This window comes from Lactuca sativa, chromosome 3 (genome assembly GCF_002870075.4).
Source record: "Lactuca sativa cultivar Salinas chromosome 3, Lsat_Salinas_v11, whole genome shotgun sequence".
NCBI classification, from domain to species: domain Eukaryota; kingdom Viridiplantae; phylum Streptophyta; class Magnoliopsida; order Asterales; family Asteraceae; genus Lactuca; species Lactuca sativa.
The window spans coordinates 231883334-231896766 of NC_056625.2; the positions used below are offsets into that span (position 1 = coordinate 231883334).

Genomic DNA, 13433 nt, shown 5'->3' on the forward strand with positions numbered 1-13433 from the left:
TTCCGCCTCTGATAAACCTGGACCTGAATCGGACCATGAAATTTCATCACAGTGTTTCAAATTGCATAGATTACGTTCCTAGGCATAATCATCCGAACAACTATGTTGTTGAAGAAATCATTCCGGTGACAACTGAAACTGTTACCTATGAGTTTGCATGGGCATCCTTAGATGATAAAGTTGAAAATGCAAGTTGTGTCTCCTCTGATTCTTACGAATCGGATTCCTTAGTCGTCTCAAAAACAAAATTGGTTCCCATTAATCTTGAGTTTAGTAATCCATCCGTAGGACAAACTTCAAAATCCTCATCTCACCCTAAGAGAAAACCAATGCTGAATAGGAAGCATATTGTAGATCCCAGAGTAGAAGCTCGAAATGCACACAGAAAGGAAGTTAAGACTAGACAAAATTCTAGGTTCCTTGAAAACTCCACAAAGAGTGTATCTAGGAATTCTCATGCATCAACCCATAGTAAAAACTCCCTTACTCCCACAAAGATCCTCAAAAGACCTTCTGAATCTCTCGGTCATGTAGAACCCAACAAAGTAGTCAGCTCCACTGAGCCTAAATCTCATGTGAATGCCATGACTGTCCAAAACACTTCTCCTCGGACTGTTTCATAAGTTTTTATTGCTAAATCTGATGGCACAATTTTTAAACCCAATCTTTGAAAAGCCAATGTGTCATTAAGCAAATCCACAAATGCAAAGAAAACAAATTTTTTAAAATTTTCAAAGAAAAATCTTGTCTGGAAAGTCAAATCTCTCATTAATGAAACAACAATTCCGGAGGGTACAACCGTTTCTAACACTCCGGAAGACAAAGGTCCGAAGAAGATTGTTCGCAACCCTCAAGTCATTGAATATGACTACTGGATAGATGAAAAGACATTATCCTTATGTCTGTTTCCAAAGAACTCATAATGTACCACTAGGAAACACAAAGTTGTTCCTAAGTCACAATCAAAGCCCAAAGCCCGTGCATATGTCCCAAAGTCTAATATGGAGCCTAAAAACTCCATTACTCACTAATTTTGCAAACACTTTGTGCTTCGGAGCAAGAAACAATATGGTATATTGATAGTTCTTACTCCATGCACATGACGGGGCAAAAAAACTTTCTGCGAGATCTAAAGCTTTCTCCAAACGTTGGTTACGTGACATATGGCAACAACTCCAACTCCCAAATTCGTGGTTACGGCTGGAATTCTCACCAATGGAAACTTCTCAATCTCAAATGTGGCGTATGTAGCTGATTTGAAACATAATTTGATAAGTGTAGCTCAGCTCACTGATTCAGATCAACGTGTTTAATTTTGCAAAACGTACAGCTATGTAATGACTAAATACCAGAAAGAGTGTTTAATCAAGTCGCTTAGAAACAAGAACATGTACCCACTCGATATCAACATGATTATTGGCAAAACGCAACTCTACCCTCTCACCAAAGTTGTTCCTGACGTCAGTTGGTTATGACACCGAAGGCTCGCATCTGAACTTTTGATACATGAACGAGATCTCGTATCTCGCAAAATGGTAAGAGGTTTACCTCTTCTCAAATTCGAAAATGATCATTTGTGTGCTGCTTGTGAGTGTGGTAAGCAATCGAAGATGGGTCATCTTGCTATCATCGAAAAATCCATTTCGGAACCATTGGAGCTTCTACACATTGATCTTTGTGGACAATCCACTGTAGAAAGTCTTCATCATAAGAAATACATTCTTATGATTGTTGATAACTTTACAAGGTTCACTTGGGTCTTCTTCCTAAGGGTGAAATCTGAAATAGCCTCAGAGCTCATTAATTTTATCAAAGGAATAAAACTTCTTATCAAACTCCCAGTTAGGAGAATCCGAAGTGACAATGGATCAGAATTCACTAATTCCGCCATTGAGAAATTCTTCACATAAAAAGGAATTGACCACAACTTCTCAGCTCCTTATACTCCACAACAGAACGGTGTAGTCGAAAGACGCAATAGAAATCTCGTTGAAGCTGCTCGATCCATGCTGAACTTCGCCAATCTAACACTCTACCTTTGGGTTGAAGCCGTATCAACTACCTGTTTCACTCAAAATCGGAGTATCATCAATCGACGCCTCAACATGACATCGTACGAAGCAATGAATGGTCGGAAGCCAACAATCTCGTTTCTGCATATTTTCGGATGTAGATGCTTCATCAAGAACATTCGTGATTAGCTTACCAAGTTCCAACTTAAAGCTGATGAAGCCATCTTCTTCGGGTACTCTTCAAAATCAAAAGCTTACAAAGTTCTTAACCGTAGAACTCGTGTTCTGGAAGAAAGCTTTGATGTTACTTTCGATGACAACTTCGTTCGAAATTCTGGCCCAACCCATATTATAACTCACATTATGGAGTCCGATGCTCCACCGCCAGGATGTCCGAACCTGCAAACAATTCTTGAAGATGACTTTGAAGCTCTTTTTGGACCTTCCAAAGCAGCCCTTGATTCGGAATATCGAACAAGGAAAATCCCCAATCCTATCTCTACTTTGGAAGCCCCAGCCTCGCAAAATGTCTCCGGTCTAATCCCAAGCCTCTCTCCATTTGATTCCGAACCGTTTCAACCTTCTCACGTTGAGGGGGAGAATGCTCATCCCTCTCTTGAATCAAATGTGGATGGCTTCCAAGAAGCAGCTGCTGATTTCGATGACTCCAACCCTATCAACATTGATGAAAATGAAAATTTCTTTGAGTTCCCTTTTGATGATGATGTCAACCTCTCCGGTTCAGAAGTTCAGGGGGAGCATTATCCTCATATTCAAACTATTAAGGAACTATAAGAAAAATACCCTTTTACAATGCGCAAACCACTACACTCATTGATTTATGTTATGCAAAAGAGAGTGACATTAAAAAAATGTCGTGTCTTCAAAAAATTGAAGGATTTAGGTCACGCATTATTGCGTGCCCTTAAATTAATGTCTCGTGTAAAAAAGATTGAAAACATAGAAGGCACGTTATCTAAAATGTGCGTCCTCTGTGAGTGTTGCTTTATGATTTTTACTCAAAATGCGCATTTCTAAAATTTCTCAATACCCCGCTTCAAATCCCCCATTCTCTTCTTCTCTTCTCTCTGCAAACCCTAATAACGATACCATATCTGCTATACACCTTGACAAACTCATATAATCGTTCTATAATTTTTTTTCTTGAAAACTCGCGTTCCCTCTCTCGCATTTTCCTCCTAGTGTTGTCTTATTTCGTCGTCCTCAAGCTCTATCCACTCATCCATTCTTCTTTCGATGAATTTATTTGCCACACCAGTAGCTCCCGCCGCTACACCATCATCAGCTCTGGATAACCCTACCGCCAACATAGATTTCTATATGAGGAAATCAGTCAACCTTCGTTTTCATCGATCCATACAAGTAAAAAATAGCTCAAAATGGTAGTGGTTCGAAGAGTCAATCTGGGTTCATAGGGTTTATTGGTATCAACTCAAGGTTTGGGTTCATGTCCGCTTTCTAAGGAGCCCTAAAACCCGACACTTTGGCAGTAAAATCGTCTCTGTTTTTGGGATATCGACTGTAATTTTGCTTTTCGTCGCCTCCCCTGTGAAGCCAACGACCATGTTTTTCCAACAATCTCCTAACCATCACCTTTCTTCATTGTTTATTCTCATGTTGATATTTAAACACCCGTCTCTATTCTTCTGCACGCCTCCACCACGGCTACCAAGTTCTGAATAACTACTCTTCCTAATCATCGGTACAAAAAAACGATGCCCATTCTCCGGAACAACAGACGTGATTGAATGAATATGCTTCAGTTAATGTTTTATGATCTTATGTTCATGAGTTCTTGATTTTTCCTTCCCAGACCTCAAATAGCTCAATCAAAACTGCCTCTAACATCATCTTCTCCCTGTATGGTATAGGTGAAAGAAAGGGTGTCGATTTAGAGTGATGGGCGAAAGTAGATTCACAACGACTCCAAGGCCAACCCACATTATTACTGAGGTAGCTTAATAGGGAGAGAGATGGGTTGCTTTCCCCCCAATTTATAGGGTATTTATCCCTACAATATTGGTAAGTTTGTTAAGTAGGTCGAATTTGATTTTCAACTGAGTCATACATATTTGATCATATTTCAAGTGATTCAAACCAAGGAGAATAACCTAATGAAACAAGTAACGTTCCGGCAGGTGACAATTCCATTACTGTTATCTCCTTTTACATACCAAAAACTAGTATATCTGAATGTGTTGTTCTTTAAAATTCCACAATTTTAACTGTGGTAGGAGTTAATGTGCAAACACAAAGTAGAGGTGTTACTATTGATGTTGAAACATGAAGTGACCCTCTTAACTTATCCTACCACAGCCCACAAGGATTCGCAGTCAATGTTTCATCAACAGCCTCACCCAAAGTCATCGTCAACCAAAGTTGCTCTTAGCTACTAGATTACTTTACTTTATCTACTTTTGTTGTAATACTCTTTATTGTCTAGTATGCCTTACATGGCTACTCTTAGAGAAGTGGAGAAGTGATCTAGTGTAATTCTTGAGTCTCTATAAATAGAGCTCATTCTTTCACACTTAATAAAACTCTTACACGCATATCAATCTGAATTATCTTCAATTTTTCTTTTATGCATCTCATATATTTCTTACTCTAAATCCTCTCAAACATAACTAATAACTTCTTCTATTCGGAGCAAGTCATTCGTGACTTTATCACTAAGCTTGATCTCACTCACTAACTTGGTTTGAATGCATTCCATGTTATGAATCAACTTCTGTGTTTACTTGATATATCGCCTGTTGTCATCTATACTTCCTTACATTTCCGTAACTAACTATCTAACTACCTAACTCTTTAACTTATTATTTTTGAGCTTTTAGATCCTTTGAGATTAACTAATTTTGCAACTAAACTTGTTCTAACGTTTGTTCAAGTGTGTCTCAAGTTTATCTCTCAACAATTGGTATCAGAGCCATAGTGGTTGCTTTTTTCTAAAAAAAAAAAGTATGATTTTCAATGGGCCATCTATACCACTGAAGCTCATCTCTTAAAACAAAAAAAAACAAGGAAGAATGGCACAAGCACTTTCTCTAAATGTTTCCAACAGTGTTGGTGGTTCAAATCGAGCTCTAATATGGGTGGCAAATGAATATCATCACTGGTTCCAGAGAATGGAAAGATATTTAAGAAAACTGGGTGGAGATGTATGGCGATCCATAGAAAAAGGACCACATGTCCCTATTCTTACACCAGTTCAAACTGATGGCGCCACAGCCAGACTAGGAGGAGGACAACCAGTCATGAGCCGTCCCACCAAAGATGATCTAGATAAAATGGAAAATGATGTTGTTGCTTTTTATGAAATCTCATGTGGAGTTGCTCCTGACAACTTTGACATTATCATAAACTGCAATTCAGCAAAAGAGATCTTGGATGTTCTCAAAAATCTATACAAAGGCTCAGAACAAGCTCAAGACAAGAAGCTCACAACTGCACTCAATGAATTCAACAACTTCAAAGCTCACACTGGCAAAAGTTTAGAAGACTCCTTCAAAAGGTTCAATCTGATAGTCACCAAGTTATCAAATGTTGGCACCACCCACAGTAACCACGAAACAAATCTTCAATTTCTTAATTGTTTGGGAAGACATTGGACTACTGCTAAGATGATAGTTCAAGAGGATAGAAAGATTCATTCATTGTCTCTTTACAAGCTCTACGGGGAACTGGAAGCACAAGAATCCACCGTACTCATGGACTGTGCTGACTTCGGAGGACCACTTGCTCTTGTAACACAAGCTCCTCACAATCAATCCCACTATCCCTCGTATGACACTACACCGCAGTCATAAGAAGTCGACTCAGAGTATGATGATGAAGAAGAATTTCAGAAGGCTATTGCTCTTGTTAGTAGACAGTTCAACCAGCTACCACCTCCCTCTTTTCGCATGAATCAATAATTCAGCAAACCTCCTTTCAATTGTAATTTCAACCCATAAAACAATCACTCTCATTATCCTAAAAGTTCTCACCCACCACCGCAACCACAAAACACACAACCAAAGGAGGCACCGCAGCCCATTCAAACCTCTGACTCCGGTACTTCTTCAGAAGACAAATGTAATGTTGTAATATGTCATAAGTGCAACAAAGACAATCACTTTGCAAAAGATTGCAAAGCAAATGTGGTGAAAGATAGAGCATTTTACCTTAATATGGCACAAGAATTGGAGGAAAAGGAAAAGGCTAGAGCATACGTAGCCCATGTCAAAAGAGACCATCATGTATGGTCATCCGGAGATGAAGAAGAAACCATCAGCATTGTCAAAGGAAAAGGCAAGATCTGCATGTTAGCAACTGCTGATGATGATGGGTCTACAAAGCTGGAAAGGAACTACTACTACATGGCAAAGGATAGAACTCTAAGCATCGTTGAACAGGTAAAACTCATGATCTAAACACTAAACTATAACATGCATGACTGTCAACCTTTCATAGACAATCTTAATGACACATGTGCTGCTGTCCTTACAAACTATAACAAAGCCTTAGATGAGAAGAACATTGTGTCCCAAGAGATGTTCCATGTGAGAGGACGCCTGGACAACAAAAGACTCAAAATGGCTATGTTAGAAAAGGACTTAGAGTTAGAAAAAGATGCAAGAATGTTAAGTGAAACACAACTAGAGATAGCTTTGAACCAAAAAGATTTAGCTCAGAGTGAGATTGTACGCTTAAATGTATTAATAGAAAAAAAAAATCAATGAAAGTGAAGCTATTGAAAATTTGGTTAATAATGGAACTGTGGACAATACATACAACTAGGGTTGGTCCAATGGATATCCTACCGCAGAGGATTCCGCACCCCGGTTTAACAATGATCGACTTTATGTCCCTCCGGACCGAGAATTTCATTTTCCAGTCAATGACAAGACTTTTCCCGAAGATATCAAAACACACTTTGGTAGACTTCATGATCTAGGTAATAACTGTGTCATAGAGGAAATTGTGCCTGAGGTTTCGGATCACACAAGTCATCTGACTCCTATCTATGGCACAATCCATTCAAATTATTAGACCTCATCAGTAGTTGATGAAGAAATTGTTATTGAGGTCCCCGAAGTCTTTTTAGACTTTCCATCTCTACTCTCAGACCGCAGTGTTTCACACTATAGTCAGAAGTCCCAACTCAGAGTTACTGTGTGGTAGTCAAATCATCTTTACCGCAGTCCTCAATAAAAGGCTATGTGACTCTTCAGCCAATTCACCATGAACTACCCATAGAAAACTTTGAAGTAGGTCAATGCTCTCAAAACCCTGAATCTTCAAGTTCTGATGAGTCAAGGCCTCGTTGTCAAAACTTTTGAATGGTTTCCAGGAAACACCAGTTGAACACTAATGACTACGGTTCTCTAAAAACTTTAGCAAAAAAGGCTTTCAAAGAGGAAATTCTATCTCGAGGCAAAAGTCGACAAAACTTTTCGAAAAACAAAAAACATATCAGATCTTCAAAATCTAAAAGTCCAGAAAAGTTTTTTTTCTCTCACTATTTTTCAAAAAACTCTCCAATCAAGAAAACATGCTAAAAGGAATGTACAGTTTCAGTAGTCATTCCAAAGTCATCTGACACAACTCAAAAGAAAGAAAGGTCTTTTCGAAGCAATGGTTTTCAAATCTATTCCTCAGATGATCCGAAATGGAAAGGTATCTTGCCCACTCTAACACTTTTAAAGTCACATCAAAATTTAAACAAATGGAAGGGTACTTTACCAAATTCAACAAAAAGGTCAAAAAGATCTACACGTGCTCAATCTTTTTCGAAACAAACTTTTTCAAAATCCATCAACACCAATGTCAGATCTTACCAACCTTGGACCGGTCACAAGTCTACTCCGTCATTTAGACCGCTGACCAAACAAAGAGTCAGATCACAAGACAAAATTTCAGCATGTCAATGTCAGTGTAGGTGTCAAAATCATTCATCTCATGTAAAATCAAGTTCGTTTTAGAAAGCTCGCAACTTTTCTATAAAGCGCAACACTCCAAAAAACCTCAAATACCCAGGACTAGGATTGAAAGTTGACACGAAACCAGACCCTGCAACCTCGGTCCATGCATCATTCAGAAACCCATCTGATGTCCCAGGCTCCAAACTAGTTTGGATGCCTAAACTAATTGTGTGTAATTCTTAGGCTTTGTGCAAGGAGGAACAAGAAGAAGAATGGTTAATCGACAGTATCTGCTCCTTGCACATGACCGGAAGGTTAGAATACCTTCGGGATTTCATGCCAATTTGCAACGGCGGAAACGTCACATTCGGGAATAATGCGAATGGGATAATTCGAGGTTATGGTGTTCTTACTACGGGAAACTTCTCTATTCAAAAGGTTGCTTATGTAGAAGGCCTTAAACACAATCTCATCAGTGTTGGTCAACTATGTAAAGTAGGACATCGTGTACAACTTGATGATCAATTTTGCTACATAATGACAAGCGATAGGAGCATTTTTCTAATCAAGTCCAGATCTGAAGGTACTATGTTTCCTCTGGATGTCTCTCTGATCATAGGCAAAACGCAGCTATGCTTCCTATCCAAAGCAGTATCCGAAGTCAGTTGGCTATGGCACCGCATGCTAGCTCACCTCAACTTCAGATACATCAACAATATGGTCACTAGAGAACTAGTTAGAGGTCTTCCAATTCTCAAATTCAACATTGACACTCTATGTCCTACATTTGAATGTGGAAAGCAATCCAAAGCAAGTCACCCCATGGTGATTGACTCTTCAATTTCTGAACCATTGGAACTCCTGCACATTGATCTTTGTGGTCCATCTACCGTAGCCAGTCTCTATCACAAGAAATACATATTGGTTATAGTTGATGACTTCACACAGTTCACGTGGGTCTTTTTCTTATGACTCAAATCAGAAACACCGCAGATTCTCATCAATTTCATCAAGGAGATAGAACTTCAGATCAAGTTACCAATCTGACGTATCCGAAGTGATAATGCAACCGAGTTTACTCACAACTTCTTAGCTTTGTACACACCGCAACAAAATGGGTTAGTAGAACGAAGGAACCGCACTCTTGTAGAAGCAGCCAAATCCATGCTCAACTTCGCACACCTTCCTCTCTACTTCTGGGCCGAAGCAGTGGCCACAACCTGTTTTGTACAGAATTGAAGTATTGTGTGCAAGCGACTCAACAAAACACCGTATGAGGGACTTAACAACCGCAAGCAAAATTTCCGCTTCTTTCATATCTTTAGGTGTAGATGTTTTGTGATCAACAACAGAGATCATCTTAACAAGTTTGGACCGAAGTCTGATGAAGGCATCTTTCTTGGCTACTCCACTAACAAGGTTGTTTATCGAGTTCTCATTAGATGCACAAGGTTGATAATTGAAAGCTTCGATGTGAAATTTGATGATTCTCACATCCGCAACACCGCTCCATCAACCTAAACAACTGCAATCCTAGAAAGTGATATTCTTGCCTCTTCGGGTTCGTTAAATCTCGTTGAAGTAAACTACGAAGATATCTTTGATTCGGTAGATATATCCAAATTATTGGAAGTTGTTACGTCCCAGGAAGCTCTACAGCAACATGCTGATGTATCTGGTCCATCTCTATCCGAAGTAGCATCTCTCAATACTTCCACCTCGCCGGTTGAGGGGGAAAGCTCTACTTTGGATCAAGCAACAACCATCGAGGTTCCAGTTCTAGAAGATGCAGATCCCATCCCTATCCGCAGAGTCTATCAACCTTCAAACGTTTCTTCGGATTCAGATGATGAAAACATAGAAAACATAGACACAAGAACAGACTCGAGGATTATCACACTACTATCCGCAATTCAGGAGGAACCTTCGCAGGTTCAAGGGGAACTCCGGTCTGCACACCAGGGGAACCTTCACCATCTGCCCAAGAAAATTTTGATCCCTAATTCCCAGTTCAAGACAATTCAGCAGGATGTTCTCAAGTCCAGGGGGAACTGTCGTCTCCAACCGTAGAGTCTTTCGATATTGAAGACATTCCTTCCACCGCAGTTGTTGATCATTTACAACCTCGTCTACATGTTTGGACAAAGGACCACCCACCAGGTCCAATCATCAGCAACCCATCCGCAGGTATCCAAACTCTATCATTCAAGGATTTATCTGATCACTGTCACTATGCAGCATTTATGTCCTCGGTCAAGCCCAGAACGATCAAAGAGTCACTACTAGAACCAGATTGGATATCCGTAATGCAAGAAGAGCTAGAATAATTCAAAAGAAATAAGGTATGGCTGCTTGTTCTAAAGCTGCTAGGTCACACCAATGTTAGTACTAGATGGGTGTATAAGAATAAGTTGGATGAATCTGGTACGGTCGTTAGGAACAAGGAAAGACTAGTTGCCAAAGGATATAGTCAACTTGAAGGTAATGACTATGATGAAACGTATGCTCCAGTAGCAAGAATGGAAGCCATATGGATCTTCTTAGCATACATAGCTCACAAGAATATCAAGGTTCATTACATGGATGTGAAAAGTGCTTTTCTCAATGGCAAATTAAAAGAGGAGGTTTATCTTCAGCAACCTCCGAGCTTTGAAAGTCTTGAATTCCCAAACTACTGCTACAAGCTAGAAAAAGCAGTCTACGGTCTAAAACAAGTCCCAAGAGCATGGTACGAGACTCTCTCTGAATTTCTCGTCTCGTCCGAATACAAAAGAGGAGTGATTGATCCCACGTTATTTAGAAAAGCAAATTGTGATCAACTTATGCTTGTACAAATATATGGGGATGATATCATTTTCGGCTCAACTGATCAAAAGATGGTGGATGAATTCGCTAAGCGCATGACCAACAAGTTCCAAATGAGCATGAATAGAGAGATAAACTTCTTTCTAGGACTTCAAGCGAAACAAGTCCCTAAAGGGATATTCATTCATCAAGAAAAATACACCTCAGAACTGTTAAAGAAATATTCAATGGACAACAATTCTTTGGCTAAGGTCCCCATGGCCTTCGGATACAAGATATCTGCTGATCCCTCAGGTGAATCTGTTGATCACAAGACTTATAGAGGTATTATTGGCTCTTTGATGTACCTCACTGCAAGCCGACCAGATATCGTCTTTGCAATGGGTGTATGCGCAAGGTACCAGGCTGATCCAAAAATGTCACACCTGACCGCAGCCAAGCAGATTCTACGGTACTTAAAGGGTACCAAGACTCTTGGCTTATGGTACCCTGCAGGGAATGACTTCAGGCTACAAGCATTCACAGATACGGATCATGTCAGATGTCGTCTGGATTGTAAAAGAACCTCCGATGGATATCAATTTCTGGGTGGAAAACTCGTCAGCTGGTCGTCAAGAAAATAGAGTTGTGTGTCATTGTCTACCGCAGAAGCTGAATATGTGGCCGCAGCCAGTTGTTGTTCTCATGTCTTATGGATAAAAACTCAACTATTGGACTACAGATACAGAATGCTGAGGATACCAATCTATTATGACTTTGAAAGTGCTATAGCGATTTCTCACAATACTATTCAACACTCCAAGACCAAGCATATTGAACTACGGTATCACTTCATCAAAGACCACGTCCTGAAAGGTAACATTGAACTAATTTATGTCCATACTTATGAAGAGATTGCTGATGTATTCACAAACGCACTTGACTCTACAAAACTCAACAGTTTCATACAAATGTTAGGAATGATGAATCCGGATCCACAATTTTTTTTGAATTGTTAGGTACCGCAGACCATCCTTGGTCTCTATTGCAGTCCAAGTTAAAGTTATCTATGATAGATGGTTGTGATATATCCTATGTACCGCAACCATATATCATACTTATACTTCAATGATCCTTACTGTTTGTTATTTCTTATCTTTGTTCAAGTGTTCTTCTCAGTTCTTTTACCGCAGACATCCATCCAATGGCAATTGATCCATCCACAATGAAGTTTCAATCCGAAGTCTCCATTTCAATCCGCAGTCACTTTGATTGTTTTTCAAATCTTTTTTAAAATAAAAACATGGTGTGCTATTTAATGATCCTTCATTAAATAGAGAAAACATTTAATAAAAAAGCATTCTTTGTGTAACTGTCTCATTCGTTCTGAAAAAACCTCGTGTCAGACCTATTTTAGGTATGATGACAAAAAGAGTGATTTCCCAAAATCAAATCCTTTTAATCTGTCTCTTCATATTGCCCCAAAACGTCTAACCCGTTACAACTTCCCCTTTACCCAACAGATTACTCACTCCCTCACAAGACGTTCTCCAAACGTGATTTTTGAATCCTGACAATTCATTAAATGCTAACCCTTTTTGGTATATCTCAAAAATAGATTAATCCCCTTTATTAATCTATGGTTGAGATTATCTCTCCTAATCCAAGAAAAACACCCAAACCTTTTACCTAAATTCACTTAGGGTAAAATCGTTTCCCGATCCAACTTAGCCACTATAAAACCCTCTTCTTCTTCCCCAAGAAAGATTTACACTTTCAAAACTTCGAACCTTTCTCTTGCACTCTATTTTTCTCTTGCAAAGCTTTCTTCAACCTCCTACAATGGTGAAATCAGGCATCTCCATGAAACACTCCAAGGCATCTGGATCAGTAATCCCTATTGGTTCAGACTCTGCTTCAAGACACCTACAATTGCCTCAAGTAATTTTAGGGCTATTTTCGAAGAGCATTCTTTCTATAATGCTCCAACAAAACTGATGATCAAGTTTCTGTCCAATCACCCTCTGTTTGGACCCTTTGATTCGTTCACTAGCGTTGTTCCTCTTTTAATCTTATTCAAGTGTGCCTTCTCAACGTATCGACCACTCGAGAATCCTCAAGAAGTGCATCTGAACCACATTAACGATTCTTTGGTCATTTTGACTAAAGAAAAGTTTCTCACTGCCATTAACCTCCTTGTTCATCCCTCAATCAAGGTTTTTACTCCATCCATGGTGGAAATCCTTTCTGCACTTTACCAGATGGGTTATCTAAAGAAGATCAAAGGAATTGGAGAATTCAAGAAAAACCAACTACCTGCGGTTTGGCAATTTGTTTGCAATTTTGTGATCCGTAGTCTATCCGGCAGAACCGGAGGCACAGATAACAAGGGACTCAAGCTCCTAGAGTTGGTGTGGAGTATCTTCACTGGCCATGACGTCAACTATGGTCAGATACTATGGGACGACTTCGTTCAATACATTCCAAAGGAAAGCCCAAGAGAGAACCCTACCGAACTCACATTTGTAAGGTTCTGGTCGTATTGCATCTCCGATCTTCATGCGGATGCAGGAATCAGCATGGGCAACGACACCAACCTTTTCATCACTAAAGATCTCAAAAGGTACAATCCCTCTACTGATCAATCTGCTTTCGGACCCATTAGAAGACTACCTATCCACATTCTCTCTACTCTTGGTCTTGAAACTGC

General features: G+C 39.5%; 1 protein-coding gene across 1 annotated transcript; it reads left to right on the forward strand.

Annotated features, from left to right (window-relative positions):
• Positions 1-10971: 10971 nt before the first annotated feature.
• Positions 10972-11367, forward strand: LOC128132914 (uncharacterized mitochondrial protein AtMg00810-like). Its single transcript, XM_052769916.1, has one exon. The coding sequence runs from the start codon at positions 10972-10974 to the stop codon at positions 11365-11367; it is 396 nt and encodes a 131-aa protein (XP_052625876.1).
• Positions 11368-13433: the final 2066 nt, after the last annotated feature.

Bases quoted from the DNA above. Each gene is read 5' to 3' on its own strand.
- LOC128132914 (XM_052769916.1), top strand. From the start codon at position 10,972: ATGGACAACAATTCTTTGGCTAAGGTCCCCATGGCCTTCGGATACAAG.